The sequence below is a fragment of the Gopherus evgoodei genome, chromosome 10, assembly GCF_007399415.2.
Source record: "Gopherus evgoodei ecotype Sinaloan lineage chromosome 10, rGopEvg1_v1.p, whole genome shotgun sequence".
Lineage (NCBI taxonomy): Eukaryota > Metazoa > Chordata > Testudines > Testudinidae > Gopherus > Gopherus evgoodei.
Window position 1 is genome coordinate 40,410,479 of NC_044331.1, and position 23,847 is coordinate 40,434,325.

The 23,847-nt window shown below is 48.7% G+C and overlaps 1 protein-coding gene across 2 annotated transcripts in view; it reads right to left on the minus strand.

The window, feature by feature from the left end:
• ALPK3 (alpha kinase 3) overlaps positions 1–23,847 on the minus strand; it is an 88,733-nt gene that overhangs the window by 13,983 nt on the left and 50,903 nt on the right. For both annotated transcript variants that reach the window (XM_030578486.1, XM_030578485.1), the window contains 2 exons: positions 21,980–23,396; positions 1,359–3,345 (listed from right to left, as the gene is read on the minus strand). In XM_030578486.1, the coding sequence (XP_030434346.1) occupies positions 1,359–3,345; positions 21,980–23,396 (3,404 nt within the window). The remainder of the gene's footprint in view (positions 1–1,358; positions 3,346–21,979; positions 23,397–23,847) is intronic.

The window sequence follows — 23,847 nt, forward strand, 5'->3', positions numbered from 1 at the left end:
GCCAGAGCAGAGCCCCACAGAGGCGTGGCAATTGGCTGTTGGGGCAACGAGCGAGTGCCTGAGCAGTACAGCGTGTAAGGTGCCTCCTTATCCCCTCCACCCCCGCCTTCCACACAGGGTGGGAAGTGAACTCTGCAGATAAACCTCTAAACTCTGGGGCTGCACTGGCCAAGGACAGCAACTGTGAGTGGGATACAGAGAAGGGACGGGCACATTAAAGGGACTTTTGGGTTGCTGGACTTAAGACCATCAGGGGAAAAGGACACTGCCCAACTTAATTGGGGGTGGGTCTTTTTGCTCATGGTTTGTGTTTATGAACCCTAGTTGCGGTATTTTTCCAAATTAATGCTGAGTTAATTCCCTCCTTTTATTAAAAGTTTTTGCTACACTCAGACTTTGTGCTTGTGAGAGGGGAAGTACTGCCTCACAGAGGTGCCCAGGGAGTGGCGTGTAATTGCCCTAGGTCACTGGGTGGGGGCTCGAGATGGTTTTGTGTTGTATTGTTGAAAAGGAACCCCTAGATGCTGAACCTGATCCTTGTTGCTGCTGGCTCCACCTAGCAGAAGCGTTACACTCAGATCCCTCATGACACAGAGATTGGGCAAGTCCCCATGTCTGGTAACTCAAGTGATCACAGCATCATCTCTCTAACTCTGGGAGCCTCACAGTGAGCTACAATGTGGTCTACAGCGGATTCTCCTTTGGGGGCTCTGCAGATCCTTGGCTCCCAGCTCTTACTCTAATCCTGGCTTTGCTCCTCCTAACCCTAGAAAGCCTCACAAAGCCTGTCTCTCTAGGCTGCTGGCGGTCGGTGTCTCCTGCTCTCAGTGCTGTCTGTGTTCTGGATGCATACTTTAAATGGGGGGCCCTGGGTAATTACTTAGTAACTGTACAGGCTTTGGGGATGTGAACTGCTCAGGATTCTGTTCTGCTTTCCAAACTCCACAGAAAAGGAGGTGGATCCTTCCCCACCCGGACTGAGAGAAGGGGACACTGGTATCTGAAATGGCAGGGTTCTTTACCCTGGTGTGACTTCTCCATTCACCTGCCTTCGACGGGAGTAGGAGATGCCCCTTTGGACTGGCCTGTGCCCATGTCAAAGGAAGGACAGGCATGGGTAGGTCTAGAAACCTGCAGAGATTTCACATTCTGCATGTTACCCATTCCCAGATGTCCTGGTGGCTCCCTGCTACTGCAAGGACATGTCACTGCTTCATGCTGCTGTCCTACATACTCCTACAGCAACCCCTCCAGGCTCGCAAACTCTGGGGGTTAGTGTGTACTATATGCAGGGTGGGAGAGTGTGTCTCCTATCTGGGGGTATCCCATGCTGTCCTTGCCTCTCATGTTTTTCTTACCTTTAAATGGATTGTTTGTTTTCCTTGACTCCCCTGCCTGTCCTTCCTGCTTGGTAACTTCAGGGCCTTCCGGGGTCCCACTGATTTCCTCTGAGGGCTCCTCGTACGCCTTGGGAACTTCAAGTGTCGCCATCTTTCTGGGGAGGGTTGGGGAGTGTCGGTCCATAGGAGGAGACAGAGTTGGGACAGGGGCTTGTAACAGAGCTGGGTTCTTCCTGGACTGTCGGGGAGACACGGTGGGGCTGTCCCTCTTCAGATGCACTTGGCTCTCCGAGGCTGCAGCCTCTGCCTCCTCCAGCTGCTTGCTTTTGGCCAAGTATATCTTGCGTCGAGCCCCGGAGGCAAGCTCCTCTGGTGTGGCACAAGGTAATGCTGCAACCAGGTCATGGGAGTTCTCCTTCGTGCTGCTTTCGAGATGCAGATCAGAAAGCCCATCGTCTGCCTGTCTTGTTCCCTCCAGGGACACGTTACCCACCACGATAGAAGGAACAGAGAGCAGGGCAGATCCTTCTGGTTCAGATGCCTCCCTGGCTGGCAGTGTGCTACATGCTAAAGGACTGATACCCAGAGCCTCTTTGCTGGTAACTAATTCTTGGTTAATCATTCCCGTGAGCCTTCTAGACGTTCTGGGGCTTAAATGCAAGCTCTCTGCACTTTGGAAGAGCTGGTTATTTTGCACCCTTTCTAAGATTTTCCTTGATGTGCCGGGGCTTAGCCCTGCAATGCCCACTTCCAGCAGTGCTTTCTCCTCCCCAGCAGGCTGGCTCTCTTTCTCTTCAGTCTCAGTGTCCTTCTTTGTGGGGCCCTTACATTTATCTGGCTCTGATGACGACATTTTTAAAAGCAGAAGTAAATAATTCTTCAAGGAGGACACTAGGTTTCTGTGCTGTACTTTGTGCTCCAGGGATACCTCTCCATCCGGAGTTCTCTCTTCAGCCCGTGGAGCGAGTGGTGCCTCCGTTTTCAGTTCAGATGTACTTGTAGAGGTCATGCTGTTTCTCCCAGCTGCAGCCGCTGGCTCTTTGCCTGGAGTCACAGCTCTCTGCTCACTTTCCTCCCAACTCTCAGGAGTCAGTGACAAAGGTGCCAGCTTGGCACTGCGCTCCATGGCAGGGCTGACTGGAAGCCGTTCGCGGTGAGGCATAGCAGCCAGCCTTGGTGCAGATTCATTTGTTTTCCTAGTCTCCATTTCTCTTTTCACGTCACCTGACGGCTGGGCTGCTGATTGTTTCCCACCAGCAGGGGCTTCTTTGACTGGAGAAGGGGAAGCTGAGCCTGGTGCTTCCACAGACTCTGAGATCTCTGCAATGGCAATGGGATGCAGCTCTTCCTTACTCACCTGGGTGGAGACTGGAGCTGCCTGTTTAGGCACCCAGGACACCCCACCCACCACTCCATCTGCTTGCTGTGAGGTCTCATGGGAGAGCTCCATAGGGCTCTCCTCTACCTCTGTGCAGGACAAGCTGTCCCCTAACCAGCTTCCAGCTGGCTCTGTTTCTGCAGTTAATGGCTGAGCAATCTTCTCACCCTCCCCCCTTCCACTCCAGTAGGCACCTGGTTTAAGCAGGGCTTTGCCTCCAGGCATACGACTTGCTTTCTTCAATGCTGATCCAGCTGTAGCTAGCTCCTCATTCTCCTCACTTGGAGTTGGTCTTTGCTGGGTCTCTTTGCCTGGGAAATTCAGGGAATGCCCTGCTCCCTCCTCTTTCCAAGGTGGATGTTCCTCCCAGCTGGGCTGTGTGAGGCCAGGAGAACCTGCCAGAGGCCTCTGGGAACTCTCCTGGCTTATTTTTAGCATCCCTGTTCCTCGCAGCCTGGGGCTGGATGGCTGTTCAGACTGCTCTGTCTCTCTCTCCATGCAGATGGGCTTCCTTCTTGTGAGTTCCTTTAACTGGCTGGCTTGAGAATTAGTGTTCTCCGTTGGCTCTAATGCTGAATGTTTCAGGTCACTGGTGGAGGACACCACCTGCCTCACTGCCTCCTGAGCCTAGGAACAAAAGGGAAACCATTATTATATTATTGCCTGTATTCACTTGGTGTTAACTTAGAACCCTGGGCCCATCTACACTACACTGCACGGGGTCTGGATACCATATTGGATCATGGTCTGGTCTTGCCTCTGTGGATAGGAGCAAACAGTTAGGGCCTGATTACAAGAGGTGCTAAGGGACACTAGATGGGGAGGCCCTGAGTTACTACAGAGAGTTTTTCCCAGATGTCTGGCTGGTGGGTCTTGCCCACATGCTCAGGGTCTAACTGATCGCCATATTTGGGGTTGGGAAGGAATTTTCTCCTGGGTCAGATTGGCAGAGACCCTGGGGGGTTTTCACCTTCCTCTGCAGCATGGGGCATGGGTCACTTGCAGGTTTCAACTAGTGTAAATGGTGGATTCTCTGTAACTTGAAATCTTTAAACCATGATTTGAAGACATTAACTCTGCCAGAGGTTGGGGGTCTATTACAGGAGTAGGTGGGTGAGGTTCTATAGCCTGCAATATGCAGGAGGTCAGACTAGATGATCACGATGGTCCCTTCTGACCTTAAAGTGTATGAGTGCCCCTTGTTCCCACTGATTGCAGTTGGACCTGTGGGAGTTCAACACCTCTGAAAAATCAGGCCCTTACTTGTAGCTATGCTCCTGCTATGTAAAGACCATGGCTGCAACACAGCTCCATCACATTCAATTCTCTTCTCTACATGTTCTCATCCAGCACTCAACACCATAGCATTGGAGCACCTTCCAGCAGTGCATTGCTCAATGTGACTAGCTTCTGTTATGTGGTGTTTGTTCTCCCAGCATCTCCTCAGGATAAGATGTGCGTGCAGTTAAGTGTCTTGCTGGATTTTTTTAATGTTATTGTTTTAAATGCCCATGCTCCTTTGTGCTTATGTTAGTGAAGGCAAGATCAAAGAAACGTGCCTGGCACTTGGAGCTGAAAACGGGGAGGTTTCTGATGGGGAGTTCACGACACAGTCTCAGACCAGCCACTGAGGAAGTTGTATTTCCCACACAGATGAGCTTTACTCTTATTGCAGAGTGCTCCATGGGCTGGAGGAGCAGAATTGCTAACCGGAGTCTTCGTGCCAGAACTTTACCTTCATGTTACGCAATTGTAACGCGTCAAGAAATGGCACACACAAAGCACATAAGCCTGGGGAAGCTCATTTCCCAGTAAAAGTGGTATGTTATTGCTGACTGCAAATCCCAAAATGTAGATGTCATGATGAAACAACGGGAGAATCACTCTATCCCATCTCTCCCTTAGCAATTCGTAACATGCCTGTGAAAAGGGCATGGGGATGCCAGAACAGAGCAGAGCAAAGCAGAGGTTCTTCTACCCCAGCGTCACTCTCCAACAATGATCAGTACTGGAAGCTGCAAGACACCCCTCAACTGGCAAATATGGGATAATCTCCCCCCTGTGAAGGTCTCATCCTAACCCCTAATAGTGAGAGATCAGTTTAAAGATGGAAGCAGGAGGTTTTATCTCCTTTCCAAAACTTTTTTAAACATCAACTATTATAACTAGATATTTCTGACATCCATACAAACATCCGGTCTCCCTCTGCTAAATTCTTGTTAAATTCTTGACCACTCTGACGTCCTGTGGCAATGAGTTACACAGTCTAATTACATGTTGTGTGAACAAGTATTTCCTTTTATCAATATTGACTTTGCCATCTTCCAATCTCTTGTGTCTTATTCTTGTGTTATGAGACAGGGAGAACTGAAGACGTTTCCGATTTACCTTCCCTAGGCCAGTCATTATTTTATATACTTTTATCATGTCCCCTCTTATCTATCTCCTCTCCAAGGAAACAATCCCAATCTTTCATCTTTCTTTGTATGAGAGTTTTTCTAGCCACTAATCATTCTTGTCACCCTTCTTTGAACCTCTCTAGTTCCTCAGTATCTTTCTAGAGATGGGGTGGCTAGTGCTGCCCATGGTATCCAGATGAGGCTACTCCATTGATTCACATAAAGGCACAAGTGTATTCTCCATATCATTCACTACCCCTCTCTTTACACAGCCTAACATTCGGTTTGCTTTTCTGACCTCAGCTGCACATGGAGCAGAGGTTTCACTGAGCTGCCTGCAACGATGTCCAGAGCTTTTTCCTGAGTTGCCAATTCGCTCAGAACTCTGTCAGGTGTATGAATGGTTCAAATCATTCCCTCCAATGCACATCACCTGGCATCCTCCCCTCTTCCCTGTGGGGCAGTTGCCATCCCCGGTCCTTCCATTTGGGCAAGATGAAGTTCGGGGTCACAGCAGCATCACTGCCGATGTGCCATGTGGCCATGCGATCCTCAGCCATTACCCTTCCCTCTCACTGCCACATTAGCAGTGGGGTTTGGCATCCACAGCCATGTACTCCTGATGGAAGATGGTCACAGCTCAGAGTACAAGTTCCCCCTCCCTCACACAAAGCAAGACTCTCCCTTGTGCTTGAGCCCACGCACTGCTCTGTATCACCTAATATAGTCAAGTGCCAAGCAGCCTCCACTTCAGCCTTGGTGATGCAGAGACCATGTGCTTCTGAGTGCTGAAACCTCTTGAAAAACCTGATAAACCATTTATGTGGCATCCAACTACAGGCACAGAGGATGCCCTAATACTCCCCATTAGCTGAACAGAAGTGCAAAAAGCTGGTTCCCTGAGTTCCCGCTAGCAAATCATCTGCCCTGCAGGGCACTCAGAACAGGCCCCAAGAACCTCCAGTACACTCACTCCTGAGCTGCCCCCAGGAGAGGAGGAGCTGAAATCAGAAAATCCTAGGAAGCTGTTAACAAAAGCATTTCCCACAGAAAGGATCAGAGAGAACTAGCTTCTCCAGCAGTCATATTAACTCACAAACCATTTGTTACCATGGAAGGCCGGTTGCAGGCACTCACCCTGCCCCGTGTCCTCCAGCTCTCCCGAAATAGGAGAGTTGAGATTTAAAGGTTAGAACCCCAGCGAATGCAGAGCTAAGGTACCTCACACCCCCTCTTTACAAGAGCGTTACCTAACGCCAGCAAGCAAAACACAAACATTGGAGAATCAGGAAACAAAGAGCTACGGTGACATTTCCCACATAACCTTAACTCTGCCCCTACATCCATGTCCAATGGAATGGTACAGCAGGACTTGGTGATTCACGCAGTTCAATGGGCAATCGGTGTAACCAGTTCACCTCCACTGGCCATGGGGTACTTGCTACTGTTTCACAGGCATCACCACAGATACTCTGACTTGCCTCAAAAGAGGCTCACAATACAGAACAGGATTTCCCAATATTGTCTTTTCTGGAATTGCCACAGGAGTGTTCTCAAATTCCAGAGGGGAGAAGCAGCAGGAGAGGTGACAGCACACAGCAGCAAACTTTGTAACAGCATGACCTGTGTGGTATGGGAGAGAATGTGGGATGGACAGCCTATAACCATTCCTCCACCTGTGCATCCACATAGTGAAGAGCAGGTCTCAGTGTCACAGGTATGTTGGCAATCAAGAAAAGTGATAGGTGTGCCGCTGGGTTAGCCAAAGCAGTTCTGGCTGCCAGGGTCCAGGCTACAGCACAGCTCCAACTGCTTTGAAAGTCTCTTCAGCTGGGCTGTGATGGGCATGCACTTGGGGCAAGCCACTTCCACTGCTCGTGCTGCTGCAGCTACATGCTATTTTTATTGTGCCAGCCCGATGAGAGCTAGTGCTGGTACGTTTCCTCCAGCGGGAATCACACGCCCAGCTTCAAGCGCAGCCATGGCCATTAACAGTCAAAAAAAAGAGGAGCAAGGACACTAGAAGAGAAGAAATGTTACAACAAGACTGGCAGACAGGTACAAAGAAAACACACCTGGCAATGTGACCAGGTAACATCTACACCATCTCCATCACAACCTCCCTTGAGGGGCTGTGCCTGCAGCTGCAACACAACACTGCTAAGCAAAACCCGGCTCTGTTCTGCTGGTGTGCTGAAAGAAGTAGCATGCTTCACTGACAGTGAAGAACTTGAGGAACAGCAAATACAGGATTCAGGTGGTGAATTCACCTAAGCAGCCCCCTGCAGAAGGAAGCCCTGGAGGCTCGAATGCAGTCACTAGCGTTAGCCTGTAGCTATTCATTAGTCTGTGGTTATTTTTAGCTTGTGTGTTTTATTTTCCTTTGAACAAAAGAAAAACGGGGTGGGGTGGAGAGATGTAACAGTGACCCCTGGAGACAATGGATACAGACCCTGTCATGGGAAAGGATACTAACCTTGTCATCCCAACCCAATCATGTGATTGGGACTAGGCAATAAAGTACAGTCTCTTTCCAGCTCCTTTCTGTCAGACTCTTATTACAGTGCATACAATCTTTGAGGTGAAAGAGATGGCCATGGCTTGGACTACTGGGGATGGGGCTGGAGAGGAATGAGTCAGTTATGGCAGTGTAACAGAGGAAGACCTGGCAGGCTTGGCAAAGGTGTGGATGAGGGAGGAGACAATTCATGTGACCCTAATCTGCAAGCCGGGGGATCCAGAAGATGGTGGAATTACAGAGTGATGGAGGGAAGGGGTGTGTTTGGATGAGTGAAGAGGGGCTCAGTTTGACGTGCTAGCAGCAGACACCCTGGAGGAGAGATCCCTGAGGCAGGCAGACATGCAGGACAGCAAAGACAGGGCCAGTCAGGATGTAGCAGTAGATGTAATCCGTGACAGAGGAGGAGATCATCCCATGGGTTGGTCTAGTGGGAGAAGAGCTGGCAAACCTCACAGAATTTCCAACATCTCACAGAAAAGAGCTGCCTTGGATGAGCTTCAATGTACACCATCCTCCCAGAGCTTGTTCATTTCAGCACAGCAAGACAATGTCAAGTCAAGGCCTTGTAGTGTGGACACCTTATTAGACCCACGCTGTGAGGCCAGGTGATGGAGTACAAATTCCATTTAATCTTAGCTGATAAGAAAACTAAATGTTGTCAAAGGATTTCGTAAAGATACTCTACAGCAAATATAATTAATGTCTGTTATCTGTACTGTAGCAAGAGCACTTTCTATTTTACGGCATTTACACCATGGGTAGAATGAAGAGGAGCAGTTAATTCAGAACCAACTTCTCTGATCTTTGGGTCAGAAGTGGATCAGGCTTTGGCTCCAGTTTTCCCACTACAGCCAAGCTCTGCTCAGAGGGAATCTATTTGAGATGGTGCTGATGTCAGTGCTGGAGCCTGGAAAACAGGCTGAGGCCTTGTCCAGACCAAGGGAAAGAGTTTTGTTTTTGTTTTAAAACTCATGACAGTCAATTAGCACATTCTAACCACCACTTAGTACCCAGTGTAGATGAGTTTAACACCTTTAGGAATGCCTTCGCTAGCATAGTTCCAATAGCATTTTTACGACCAGCTAACGTTCCAGACATGACTGTCTTTGTCTACACCAGGTGCGAGATGGCATGTATCCACTTGTTCGTTAGGGAGCATGTTTTCTAAGAGGATGCGTTTTCCAGTGTAGACAAAGCTCTAAGGATGGCAGGACACAACTAGTGCCAGACACCCTCCTGCTAGGGAGCAAGATGCACAAAGCCAAGACGCAGGCGGGAAGCTCAGGAGCAGTCTTGCTGTGGATTTTTGTGGCATGGCAGGGATTAATGCAGCAGCTTGATGGTAAGAGAAGTGATATGGCCCATGGGGGCTGTGCAGTCAGCTTAAAGAAGGATTGTCATAAACAGATAAGTAAGAGTTAATAGAATAGAAGTACTTCAATCTCTCTTTTGCCTGTAAAGGGTTAACAAGATCAGTGAGCCAGGCTGTCACCTGACCAGAGGACCAATCAGGGACAGGATACTTTCAAATCTTGAGGGAGGGAAGTTTGTGTGTGTGCTGTTAGTGTTTGGTTGTTGTTCACTCGGGAGACTCAGAGGGACCAGACGTGCAACCAGGTTTCTCTCCAATCTCTCCGATACAGGCTCTTATAAGTTCAGAATAGTGAGTACTAGGCAGATAAAGCGAGTTAGGCTTATGGTTGTTTTCTTTATTTGCAAATGTGTATTTGGTTGGAAGGAGTTCAAATGTGTATTTGGCTGGAAGGAGTTCAAATTTGTATTTTGCTGAAAGGATTTTAATTTGTACTTGTATACTTAGGCTGGGAGGGTATTCCCAGTGTCTATAGCTGAAAGACCATGTACCTATTCCATTTTAAATTTACAAAGATAATTTTTACTGTTTTTCTCTCTTTAATTAAAAGTTTCTTGTTTAAGAACCTGATTGTTTTTTTATTCTGGTGTGAGACCCCAGGGGACGGGGTCTGGATTCACCAGGGAATTGGTGGGGAGAAAGGAGGGAAGGGGGAGAGAGAGGCTAATTTCTCTCTGTGTTAGGATTACTGTCTCTCTCAGGGTGAGTCTGGGAGGGGGAGAGAGAGGGAGGGGGGAAGATGGATTTTCCTCTCTGTTAAGATTCAAGGAGTTTGAATCACAGTGATCTTCCAGGGTAACCCAGGGAGGGGCAGCCTGGGAGAGGCAACGGTGGGGGAAAGGGTTTACTTTCCTTGTGGTAAGATCCAGAGGGTCTGGGTCTTGGGGTTCCCCGGGCAAGGTCTTGGGGGGACCAGAGTGTACCAGGCACTGGAATTCCTGGTTGGTGGCAGTGCTACAGGTCTTAAGCTGGTAATCAAGCTTAGAGGAATTCATGCTGGTACCCTATCTCTTGGACGCTAAGGTTCAGAGTGGGGAATTATACTATGACAAGGGTCCAGGGGACTACACTGGGGTAACTGCAGATGACTCCAGGATACAGAACCTCAATTCTTCTTTGAGTGCTTGTTCATGACAATTTCAATCATGTGTGTGCGCATGCAGGCGCATGGCAGCTGGAAGATTTTTCCCCTAGCAGTATCCATCAGGTCAGTCCAGGCGCCCACTGGAGTGGCACCATCATGGTACTCAGTATAGGTCCCTAAAAGCTCCACCACCCCTTCAGTTCCTTCTTACCACCAAGGACGGTTAGCTGGAACTTTCCTTTGCTCTTGTCGTGACAAGCGCATTTGGCAGTCTGTATATAGTTCTCATTAGTTCCATACTTAGAGTTAAGTAGTTAGTAGGTACTTTATTTAGTTCTTAAGTTTCCTTTGGAGGGGCTTCCCCTCAAGCGCTATCCCAATGCAAGGGCATGCTGTGGTCTCCTGGCTTCAAAGCCTGTGAGGTCTGAGGCAAGCGTATGCCCAGAAGTGACCCTCACACTTCGTGTTTGGAGGAGCATCATCAAAAGGATCGCTATAGGATCTGCAGGGGGTTTTACCCCAGGATACTGAAAGATAGAGATCAGTGCCTGAAGATCCTCCTACTGGAAGCAGCAGTCCAGCTCCAATGGAACCCCAATGCTGAGCAGGGATTTCCCTACACCGCCCCTAGTGGGGGTGTACACTCCCTTTGAATTCCCCCCACCCCCAGTTTTGTGAACTAGTTACACGCAGTGTTGCCAATTTAGTGATTGTTTGGACATTTGAATTGAAATGGAAACATTAAGCATATAAAGAGTATGATAAAATATATGTATCTGAAAAAAGCATATAAAGAGTATGATAAAATATATGTATCTGAAAAAAGTATAATAGATTTGAAAAGTATGAACATAGACTAGCTGCCTTATACAGCTGTTGTTTTTTACAATAATGTCAGTGCATTCATTTCGGTGATATTGGCCAACCTAATAATTTCAAATTATGATTTGTAAGCAAAGTCTAAATGAGCTCTCCCTGACAGCTAGTGATGAGCTAGAGGCTGGGCGGAAAGGCTTCAGGACCAGACTGTATTTACATTCACACCTAATCTACCTAGGTATCCAGCAAACACAACTGTGTTGCCCAAGTGATAGATATTTGGCTGGAGTTGGGTTACAAATCACTTGAATGTGGTGTGTGTGTGTGTGTGTGTGTGTGTGTGTGTGTGTAATGAAATGTTGATATTCTTATTGTTTGAGTAAAGGGCAGTAGAATTGTACTTAGCCTGTGCTGATTGAGAGCATCAAGAGAGAGGGTGGGGACAGGCGTTTTGCTTGATGATCTGCCTGAGTCACAAGTACTATTTGACCTGCCCCTCTCCACTATTTAAAGACAGAGCTGATTAGGCTCCATAGATCAGGAGTGGGCAAACTACGGCCCAGGGGCCGCATCCAGCTCTTCAGACATTTTAATCCGGCCCTCGACCTCCTGCCGGGGAGTGGGGTCGGGGATTTGCTCTGCACAGCTCCCAGAAGCAGTGGCACATCCTCCTTCTGGCTCCTATGCGTAGGGACAGCCAAGGGGCTCTGCACACTGCCACAAGCGCTGCTTTCACAGCTCCCATTGGCCAGCAAATGGGGCCAATGGGAGGTGTACAGGTGGTGCCTGTAGACGGGGAAGTGCGCAGAGCCACCCGGCTGCGCCTCCACATAGGAGCTGGAGAGGGGAGATGCCGCTGCTTCCAGGAGCTGCCTGAGGTAAGTGCTGCCCAGAGCCTGCACCCCTGACCCTCTCCCTTGCCCCAACCCCCTGATCCAGCCCTGATCCCCCTCCTGCCCTCCAAACCCCTTGGTCCCACTCTCCTGCAACCCAGAGCCCTCACTCCCCACTCACACCCCAACTCCCTACCCCAGCCCGGAGCCCTCTTCCGCACTCTGAATGCCTAACATCTGGCCCCACCCGAGAGCCCATACCCCCAGACAGAGCCCGCACTCCCTCCCACACTCCAACCCCCAATCTTGTGAGCATTCACGGCCCACCATACAATTTCCATACCCAAATTTGCCCACCCCTGCCATAGATAGTCATTTGTTTTGTTAAGTTACCACTACAGCTGAAATCACTGATAATCAGGTCTAAGTGCTTAGACCCTGCTGTGGGACAGTGTTTCTGTGGAAGAGACAGACTGCACTAGCAGCGAGGTTCCCCCACTGAGAGCTCAGCTGAAATCACTGAGAGCTGGGTGGAACCTCAAGAGACCAACTCCCAGAGGTCACAGTGGCAGGTGGCAGCAGAAGGTGACAGCACAGGGCCATTGGCAACAGAGCAATGGAGTGAACGGTGGCACAATGAACAACAGTGGTCAGAGTGAACAGTGAGCAGCTGGAGGAACGAGCAAGGTGCCTTCTTGCCCCCCACCTGGGAGGTGAATTCATGTGAAAGCACCTCTGAACTCTGAGTCTCCACTGACCAAGGACAACACTGGTGAGTGTTAATGAGGCTATTAAGAATGCTGGAGACACAACACAGTTCATGCAAACAAACATGGCTGTGGCATCATACTTTCTATTTAAGCAAGAGATACAACACTCTACAAACTAGAGGCCAATGTCAAGTGCATTGTCACTTCTTCATCCTGAAGTTGAACACTGGTTCCAAACAACACCAGCAAATGCTCATTATCTTTCTGCAAGAAACTCAGCTGACTGCCCAGAAGCATGTGGTGCGACAGTGAAAGGCTCAGCAGCTGAAAAAGTGAAGAACTCTCTCACCACATTAAAAAAATGTACACATATGGCTGACGAATGCACCAATGCAAATGGGCATCAAGTCATTGTGTATGTTATCTTAATGTCAGTAGTAGGCTGGTAGATGCGTTTCTAGATGTTGATGTTATAGAAGATACATTGGCTGCATCTGTGACAACCCACATCTTAGAAGAGTTAAATGCTTGTCAACTGGACCCCAAACAGGTGGCTGCTTGTGCATTTGATGGAGCTGCAAACTCCTCTGGAAGACATGGTGGCACAGGCTTTGCTCAGAGAAAAGTGTAACCCTAATCTCTCCTATACACACTGCAGAGGCCATCTACTCCAACTAGCACTAGTACGAGCTGCAGAATCTTCAAAAGACACATAAAAGCTATAAATTTCATGTCTTCATTATATTCTTTTTTCAGTAAGAGTCCAAAAAGACTGAATATCTTGGAAAATATAGAAGATACACTGGGACTGAAGTTCAAATTAATCCAGCCTGGGAAAACCCTCTGGCTTTCTCATGAGCGATGTGTGCCTGTTGTCTTAAAATTACTTCAGTGGTTATTACTGGCTTTGGAAAGTATCTACCAAGATGGGATGGATTTAAGTAGTGAGGCTGGTGGATTACTTTTGCTACTACATTCAGAGAAGACTATAACCATTCTCTCTCTTGTAATTCTACGGTTGAAACCACTTGGGTCATTAAACAATGCCATCCAGACATCTGCTACAACAGTAGTAGATCTTTGTCCAGCAACAGAAGCTACATTTGGATCAATCAGAGAGCTATCCGTTGAAAAAGTAGGGGAAGACGCAAAGACTTCAGTCCAGAAGTTGATTAATGAAGGCATTTATATTGAATCCTCAAGTGAAGAGGACAAGAAGTGTCTGTTAAGACAACTGAAAAAGTACACAGGCCTGATTCTTAAAAATCTACAACAGCGACTTCTAGATTCTACTCATCCTCTACATAGCTTTTACAGATGCCTGTGTCATAAAGAGATAGCTAAGGGTTAATGTCTCTTTCACCTGTAAAGGGTTAACAAACAGTGACCTGAAACACCTGACCAGAGGACCAGTCAGGAGACAAGATACTTTCAAATCTCGGTGGAGGGAAGTTTGGGTGTGGGTCCTTTGTTCTTGGGCTGTTCTCTCTCTGGGCTCTGAGAGAGACCACAAGAATCTCCAGGCTCTCTAATCTTCTGTTTCCAATTTGTAAGTACAACGGTAGAAAGACAATATAGGCTTTTACATTGTTTTTCTGTATTTGCAAATGTGTAGTTTGCTGGAAATAGTTTAAATTGTATTTTTTCTGGATAAGGCTGTTTATCCATTTTCTATAAGCTAAAAGACCTTGTAACTTTTTACCATCTAAATTGCAGAGATAAACCTTTTACTTTTTTCTTTCTTTTTTTATTAAAAGTTTTGCTTTTAAGACCTGTCTGATTTTTTTTCTCCTAGTTAAGGCTCAAAGGAACTGAGTCTGTATATACCAGGGAATTAGTGGGGAGAAGGGAAAGAGAGCAGGGAGGGAAAAAAAAGAAAGAAAAAAGTAAAAGGTTTATCTCTGCAATTTAGATGGTAAAAAGTTACAGGATCTTTTAGCTTATAGAAAATGGATAAACAGCCTTATCCAGAAAAAATACAATTTAAACTATTTCCAGCAAACTACACATTTGCAAATACAGAAAAACAATGTAAAAGCCTATATTGTCTGTCTACCGTTGTACTTACAAATTGGAAACAGAAGATTAGAGAGCCTGGCGATTCCTGTGGTCACTCTCAGAGCCCAGAGAGAGAACAGCCCAAGAACAAAGGACCCACACCCAAACTTCCCTCCACCCAGATTTGAAAGTATCTTGTCTCCTGATTGGTCCTCTGGTCAGGTGTTTCAGGTCACTGTTTGTTAACCCTTTACAGGTGAAAGAGACATTAACCCTTAGCTATCTGTTTATGACAGCTTGTCCTATAAAACATGGACAGCTGAGCAGAGTGAGGCACTACCAGCAACGAGGCTGCCATGTACTCAGGACAGAATAGAGAATTTGAACACAGAGTGGAATATCGTACGATGAATGAATGAAGATTTGACTTCAACTTCTTTTTTATCATCACTAGTGGCTCGAACCAATCTTTGTGTTATGTTTCCTGGGATGAAAGAAGTAGGAATTCATCTCTTGCTACTTCCAGTCACAATAGCTACAGTTGAATGTTCTCTTTCGTCATTGAATAGAATTTTGTGTTCTCAAAGAAGTCACTTTCTGCCTGATCACATGAATGAACTATGAACATATCAAATGAAGGAATGGAAGTACCGGACACATGAGAAGCCACCAAAGATGAACACGTTGCATTCAAGAAGTTCATTAATACAGTTGTGCAAAATTATAACAAGAAACCAAGAAGGATGTAGATGTCGTGCTTCATAGAAGGCTTGAGTAGCCAACTTGTGTGATGATTTTAAAATACGAGTTATATCTAATAAAATGGTCATGAAACATTTTTCAGTTTTTACTGTTGTGCCATACAGCCCACCTTCACCTTCATGGTCTCACCTCTCATCAGCCCTGTCCCCTTCCACCCCCCATAAATTCAACCCCCACTCCCCAATTTCAATTCCTGGAGAAAACACTGGTGCCGAGTACCTCCTCCTCGGTATGCAGTGCCCTGGCACCGTCGGCACGGAAATCAGTGCCAAGTAAAGACAAGGATTCTTGGCACCATCATGGCTCCACTTGCGGCTCACATGCCGCAGGCAGGCACCGGTCTCAATCGCCGGTGCCACAGAAGAAGAGAGGCCAGAGAGGGGTTGTTCCCCATCCCCCACTGGCTAGACCCAAGGAGCTGGCCATTGTGAGATCTGAGTCAGGCCACACTACTTCAGCCTCACTGCCACAGATAGTCTCGTCGACTCCTGCCCCCATGGTAGGGCGGTTGAGAATGGACCCTTCTCGCTCGCCGAGGCCGAGCCAACAACTACACCTCCCATCGACCGCAGAAGTGTTTGAGGCAACACGGGATCTACTCCAGCTCACGGCACTGTTCTCCCCACCTAGATGGGAGAGGTCATCATTACCAGTCGCTCTCCCGGCACTGTCAAGGGGAAAGCCCACAGTGATGGCCTGGCGGTCTCCATCCCCAGCACACCACAGGGTCAGCAGCCTCATTGGTCCCTGAGCCATCGGCACAGACCCTTCATGCCTCGAAGTACCGCTCCTCCATGGTCCTCCTTTTTGGAGGCCTCAGAGTTGGACTCTTATCAATCTCATAGGAGCAGAAGTAGATGGTCCAGGTCATCATGAGACCAGCACCCTTACCCAGCACAGTGGCCCACACAGTGGCAGCCCCTGGCACAGTGTTCTTTTTAGACTCCCTGGTCCTTTCACCAAGGCCAAGGGCAGAGCCAAGGGTCACATTCCAGGGTGGTGGCGGCCTTGGCCACTTTTGTACCTTCTCTGGCACCATCAGCATCAGCAGCTCCTTTGTTCCCTGAAGCCACTATTCCAACCCCTGCAGCACCAGCATTGTCTATGCCAGTCCCAATGGTGTCAGCACTGACGTCCTCAGCACAGACAGCCTCAGCACCATCAGTTCTGACTTCAACAACTTCAGCACTGGCAGCCTCGGCACTGATGTATACACCTCTGGTGCCGTGGCCCTCTGTGCCATTCACATCGGCTCCAGCCCAGGATCCCCAAGCACCGCAGGACCCCTTGGGCGCGGAGGGAAGAGAGCAGCCACTCCTTGCAGGGGTCTCTTCCTCTTCCTCTCCATATGAACGGCTGGCAGGCACTTTGGTAGCCCTGGCCCTGGAGGACTACAGGGTTCTAGAGCAATTGCTGATGAGGGTTGCCCAGGGCCTGGGCATTCAGGCAGAGGAGGTAGTGGAGGGCGCAGTGGTGGATATCCTTGCCTCCTCCGGACCAGCTCGTATTACCCTACCCCTCGTAAAGATCATTGCAAACTCCACCAAAACCGTGTGGCAGACCCGGGCTTTGTTGCCTCCTATGGCTAAGCGCAATGAAAGACACTATTTTTTCCATCGAGGGGCTACAAGCACTTCTATACCCATCTTCCACTAGATTCTTTGGTCATGGATGCTGCTAACCAATGCAAGTGCCAGGGCTACCAAGGCCCTTCCCCAAAGAATCAGGAGGTGAAATGACTCAACCTTTTTGGGAGAAAGGTCTACGCCACTGGCGGCTTGCAGCTCTGCATTTCTAATCAGCAGGACATTGTCAGCAGGTATTGCTACAATACATGGGGGCAATGGCAAAGTTCACAGAGCTGCTGCTGCAGGACTCCCATGCCAAATTCTCAGCCCTGGTGAAGGAGGGCAATTTTCTGAGCTTCATCACAGGCCACTCTGGATGGGGCTGATGCGGCCATTCAGGTGATGTCTACTGGAATTGCCATGAGAAGGGGCTCTTGGCTCCAGGGATCAGGTCTGCCGTATGAGGTCCAGAAGACCATACAGGATCTCCCCTTTAAGGGTCTGACTCTATTTTCCAAAAAGACGGATGAAAGACTACTTAGCCTAAATGACTTGAGAGCCACCCTCAAATGGCTAGGCCTCCGTTTCCCTGCCACACAGCAGAGGCATTTTACTCTGCAACCTCCTCCGCGGTTCTATCAACCACAGAACTGGCAGGAGGGCTCATGGAGGAGAAACAGGAGTGGCAGGAAGAGGCTGCACCTGTCCTCAGGCCAGGGCTCTGGCCTGTCCAAACCTTCATCTGGCTAGAAGCAGGCCATTTGAAGGTGTGAATGAGGGTGGCACACCAGCACTTGGACTCGATCCAACCTGCCTTACCTTCTTATCCTGACTATCCCTTTTCTACCCTGCGTGGGTTTGTATCACATTGGACCGCTGGGTGCTCCACACGATAGAGAGGGGACACTCCCACCAATTCTCTGCCCTCCCGCCCTTCCACCCCCCTTCTCCATCCCTCTTTAGGGACCCTTCTCACGAGCAAATCCTCATATAAGAGGTGCACTCGCTCCTATCGCTAGGGGCAGTGGAAGAGGTTCCTCAGGAGCAGAAGGGCAAGGGTTTCTATTCCCTGTATTTCTGATACTGAAAGCCAAAGGCAGGCTCAGACCCATCCCAGACCTGTGGGAGCTCAACAAGTTCATGAGGAAACGGAAGTTCCACATGGTCTCTTTGGCTTCCATCATCCTTTCCTTGGATCTAGTGGACTGGTATGCCATCCTCAGCTTGAAGGATACATACTTTCATATAGCAATTACACCATCCCACAGAAGGTACCTCAGGTTTGTGGTGAGCAACAAACTACCAGTTCACAGTCCTCCCGTTCGGCCTGTCAGCGGTGCCTTGTGTGTTCACCAAGTGCATGGTAGTTGTGGCCACATTCCTATGCAGGCACCAGGTACAGGTGTTCCCGTACCCCGACGACTGGCTGATGAAGGGCTGCTCCAGGGCTCAAGTGGAGACACAAGCAGACTTCATAAGAATGACGTTTGATGAACTGGGCCTTATCCTGAACTAATCCTGGGGAAATCGACTCTGTCCCCAGTTCAGCAGATAGAGTTCATAGGGGTGGTGCTGGACTCGACATAGGCCAGGGCATACCTCCTGGAAGCGAGGTTTTGGGCCCTGTGTGACATCATTCAAAGCCTCAGACAGTTTCCCACTACCACAGCAAGGAATTGCCTGTAACTTCTAGGACACATGGCCTCTTGTACCTATGTGGTGCAACATGCCAGGCTCAGACTCCGGCCTCTCCAACTGTGGCTAGCCTCAGTGTATTGGCCGGCTCAGGACAGTTTGGAAAGAGTCGTCACTCTGCCTCGCCTAGTCCTCAACTCCCTCCAGTGGTAGCTTGACCCGCAGGTAGTGTGTGAAGGGGTCCCCTTCACTGGTTCTCAGCCATCCCTCTCACCAGTGACGGACGCATCAGCCTTGGGCTGGGGAGCACATCTGGGAGACCTCAGGACACAAAGCCTCTGGTCTCAGGCGGAACTAGCTCTCCACATCAATGTCAGAGGGCTGAGAGAGGTGTGTCTGGCATGCCAGACTTTCCAAGCCCACTTGACAGGGAGATGTGTATCAGTCATGACAGATAGCACCACAGCAATGTTCTATATCAACAAACGGGGTGGGGGAGAGGGAAGAGTGCACGCTCCTCTCCCCTGTGCCAGGAAGCCATCACGCTGTGGGACTTGTGTGTAGCTCATTTGATATGTCTACAAACATCGCACCTCCCAGGAGCACAGAACAGTTGGCGGACCATCTCAGCAAGTCTTTTCATAGCCATGAGTGGTGCCTACACCCGGACATCACAAACTCCATCTTCCAATGATGGTGTTTCCCCAGATGGACCTGTTCGAAAGCGATGCACGAGGAAGTGCCAGTAGTTTTGCTCCTTCCTGAATCACAGCCCAGGCGCCTTTTGTGGACGTGTTCCTACTTCCATGGGGAGGCTATCTCCTATATGCATTTCTGCCTATCCCTCTCGTTCACAAGGTGCTCCTCAATATATGCAGGGATGAAGCTTCAGTGATATTGATAGCTCCAGCCTGGCCCCGCAGACACTGGTACACATCTCTACTGGAAATATCCGTGGAAACCCCAGTTACCTTGCTGTTCCTCCCGGACTTATCTCAGTATCATGGTGGTCTCCAGCACCCAAACCTCGAGTTGTTGCACCTCATGGCTGAACCCCACAGAGCTCTCCTGCTCAGACCTGGTTAGACAAGTCCTCCTGGGCAGTAGGAAACCCTTCACAAAGGCTACCTACCTTGCCAAGTGGAAAAGATTCTCAATCTGGTCGGAACAGCATCACTCGTCCCCGACACTTGCCTCTATACCATCCATACTGGGCTACCTTCTCCACCTCAATCAGCAGGGACTGTCCATGTCATTAAAAAAGGTTCACTTGGCCACTATGTCTGCCCTCCATCCAGGCTCAGAGGGCCAGTTGGTGTTTGCCAACCTTATGATCAGCTGTTTCCTGAAAGGTCTGGACAGGCTATATCCGCACATCCAACAACTGGTCCTGAACTGGGACCTCAATCTGGTCCTTTCCAAATTGATGGGTTCGCCCTTCGAACCACTGTCAACTTGTTCCCTGCTCCACCTGTCATACAAGGTGGTGTTTCTGGTAGTGATAACCTCAGCCAGGAGGTGTCTGAGCTCAAGGCCCTAACATCAGAGCCCCCTTACACTGTGTTCTGTAAGGACAAGTTTCAGCTCAGGCCACATCCAGCTTTCCTCCTGAAGGTTGTCTCCCAGTTTCACATCAACCAGGACATCTTCCTCCCAGTGTTCTACCCTAAGCCACACTCGGGTGGCAAAGAGCAGAGGCTTCACTAATTGGATGTCCGCAGAGCACTAGCCTTTTACATTGAAAGAACAAAACCATTTAGGAAGTCCATTCAACTGTTTGCGGCTGTGGCAGACAGGATGAAGGGTCTTCCAGTCTCCCCAAACGAATTTCCTTGTGGATCATGTCCTGCATCTGTGAATGCTATAACCTGGCAGAGGTGCCTGCCCCTCCGCTCACAGTCCACCAGGGCACAAGCTTCTTCAGCAGCATTCCCAGAGCAAGTCCCGACCCAGGAAATATGCAGGGCGGCGACGTAGTCCTCCATACATACTTTCACCGCACATTATGCTCTTACCCAACAGGCCAGAGACAATGCAGTAGAGCTGTGCTCCAAACAGTGGAAGCCTCCGACCTCACCTCCAGAACTTAAGCTTGGGAGTAACCTGATTGGAATTGACATGTACAAGCACTTGAAGAAGAAAAAATGGTTACTCACCTTCTCATAACTGTTGTTCTTCGAGATGTGTTGTTCATGTCCATTCCAATACCCATCCTCCTACCCCTCTGTTGGAGTAGCCGGCAGAAGGAACTGAGGGGGTGGCAGGTTGGTAGGGCCCTATATTGAGTGTCATGATGGCGCTACTCCGGGGGGCACCAGGACCAACCCGATGGATCCTGCTATGGGAAAAATTTTCCAGCCAACATGCATGTGTGCATGCACACACCTGATTGGAATGGACATGAACAACACATCTCGAAGAACAACAGTTACAAGAAGGCGAGTAACCGGGGTTTTTTTTGTGAAGCTTGTGTCCAGAAGAGTATCTTGACCAGTTCCTTAACATTATAAGGCTGTGCTTCCAGCTACAGCTGCACATCTGCAAGGAAATCTAGAAGAGGAAGGCAGGTGCCAGCCTTGGGAAATGCTGGAACACCTGGCAGTTCCAACTTCCTATCACAGTCTGTGGATGTATTGCATTACCAGCCAAGTATGTGGTATGAGTGACAGTTACGCTACGCTCTGTAAATTTGGCTATGCTCAGGCAGGAATAACCCCTGCTCAGAAATACGGTACTCCTCTTTGCTGGTGTAGTAACAACAGTGTACAAGAGATGGTTTCAGAGAGCAGAAGCAGGTCACAACTAGCTGGCCCAGTCCATCACAATGCTATACAGGTGGGAAGTTTGGGCTTTTTCCAAGCTTCTGGAGGAACTGGAGCAGGAAACTGAATCCACATGAACCTGCAGCTCTCTATTCTCCTGGCAGTGGGGCCTCAACTCAATCTCTTTATTCATCAAGATCTGTACTGTAATTACCCCCCTGCACATTGATGTCATTGTTTAGATGTAAAATCCCAACTAGGCCCTGAAATCAGGATCACAGGATGTTGGGCCGTGAAACATGTTAATAAGGAAACATGCAACCTCCAGCTCAATACTGCATTTCATGGAAAACACTTCAGATTAAGTGACAAAAATAGACATGGACTGAAAGGAACTGGTGATGGTCTGGAACAGATGCAATGCTCCAACTCGGCAGCCAGCAAAACAACCCATCAAAAGCATTGTTCCAGGAGGGCAGATGGAGCCAACAAATGGCCAGATCTACTGTATGTATGTTTCACCATAAACAAAATTCCACCCGCTGCCCAGTGAAGTTCACAAAGCCTACCTGGTATGTCTGTTTTTCGTTTACATAACAACCTACTAACTGTACCACTTAGAAGCCGAGGCTCATTGCTAAACTGAACAGATGTCATCATGCTCTCTGTCATACACATTCAGCATTCCCAGTTGCTGTTTATAGCTAAGAGTGAGCTGTGCTCACTGCTTAGCTGATTTGGAAACATTTGCCTGAGATCAGCCTACCAAAAAAAAAAAAAAAATAGAACTTACATTACCTCACATGGCACTTTGAAGATCACCTGTTCTTCCAGGGAGCCCTGAAGCAAGCTTCCTCCCGCCTCCTGTCTCAGCTGGGACTCATCCAGACACGGGGCCACTTGATTCAGAGATGGGGTAGCATGCTGAAGGGGTTGCTTGGTGTTCAGTTGTACAGAGTCCAGCAAGTCTGTTTCTTGGACGTTTTTGCACGAGGAGATGCAAGAAGTCCTTGACGCATTTCCCATTAGGAGGGAGTGCCGCATCTCAGAGCTCAGTTTCAGGGTCCCGCTAGGAGGGTCAACTCTCTTCTTGTTCAAATTTCCATGCAGTTTACTTTCCTTTTTGGTTGCCTTAGTACCTATGGCCTCATTTCCCTCCAGTTCCCGTTCCACAGGTTGGCCTTTCTGTTCCTCTCCTGCTACAGCCCCTACTAGGAACACGTCAGATGCTGGTGGAAGAATCTCTCTTTGCCTGTTAATGCTCACAGCCGGAGACTGCAGCTGAGTCCTATTCTCGGCTTCTTCTGGAGTTTGTGGCATCTTCTCTTCCATTACATGTTTTGCTCCACTCTCAAGATACATTTCTGCCAAGGGGAAATAAGTGTCACCCCTGGAAGGTGGGGAACATGGCTGAGGTTTGCCAGTTTCAGCATCCTGACTGCTGGGCGTTCCAAGTTCTTTGACTTCTGGAACATCTCCCACCAGCTGGCTGATTGCAGCTACTGACTGCATGCTCCCTGGCAGGGTAACGGAAGGGGCATTTCTTTGACTTTGGGAGAGATTTTGGCTCTCTATCAGCCCATTTTCTTGACTTGAAACGTCCTGCTTTGCTGCCATGACAGCAGCAGGCTCTTCCCCTTTCTTTTTCTTCTTTTTAGCAAAGGACTCTCTGGTGGTGGGCTTGGTAGTTATTTCCTCCACCGTCTCATAGATGTATGTGAAAAAGCTATTTCCATTTTCCTCCCCGCTTTCCATAGAGGAGTCTCCATTGGTGGTCACCTCTGCATCCTGAGGCCTTGTTAGGAAGTTGTTTGAAAATCCAGCGGTTGCATTTAAGGATGGCTCCTTGGGCTCTGCAACATCTTCCCGTAACCTTGACTTAGGATCCACAACATGCACCTTTGCTACATCTTCCTTGTCCCATAGGGAGACACCTGAACGCAGGTTCAAATTCCCAGTCAGCCGGCGCTTTCGCTGGAATCTCTCAGGACTTGTCCTCCTCAACTTCTCCACCTCCATGTTTTCTTTCCCTCTTTTTCGGCTCTGCTCTATTTCATGCAACTTGGCTTCAGCCTTTTGCTTGAGTTTGGCAAACCATCTCTGATGTATTTTATACTCCGTCATGGTTCCCACTTCCAGGACACTGGAACAGGACACAATGCCTTTGGTATTCCTAGCAGAGGCCTGGTAAATGGCCGCATCATCCTCTCTGCATCTGGTGACCAAAAACAACATTGTAAGACACACTTGTCCCCCTCAAGGCACTTTTTGCACACACATGAACACACCGACACACACGTGTAGTGAGAACAGTTCAGGAAAAGAGTTCTTTCTACAGCTGGTCAAAGAGTAGCCACCAGGTACAACACTCAGGAAACTGGGGGTATTTTGGTATCACCATTATTTTCAAGTTTGTTCGCAGTATATAAAAAAATATTGGTCAGGTGAACAAATGGCCGCCTATGGAGATAGCTAAGGGTATACAGGACTGGTTGACATCTGAGCTTGCAGTTGGTCACTGAGGAGTTGTATACATGTATTTAAAGTTGAACACAGGTGTTCAGCTGAACCCTGCACAGCAGTCCCGGAGCTTTATGACATCACAAATACTAAAGGGATCAAATCAGGCAGAGTCTAACCAAACCACAAGTGCTTGTGAAACTGTC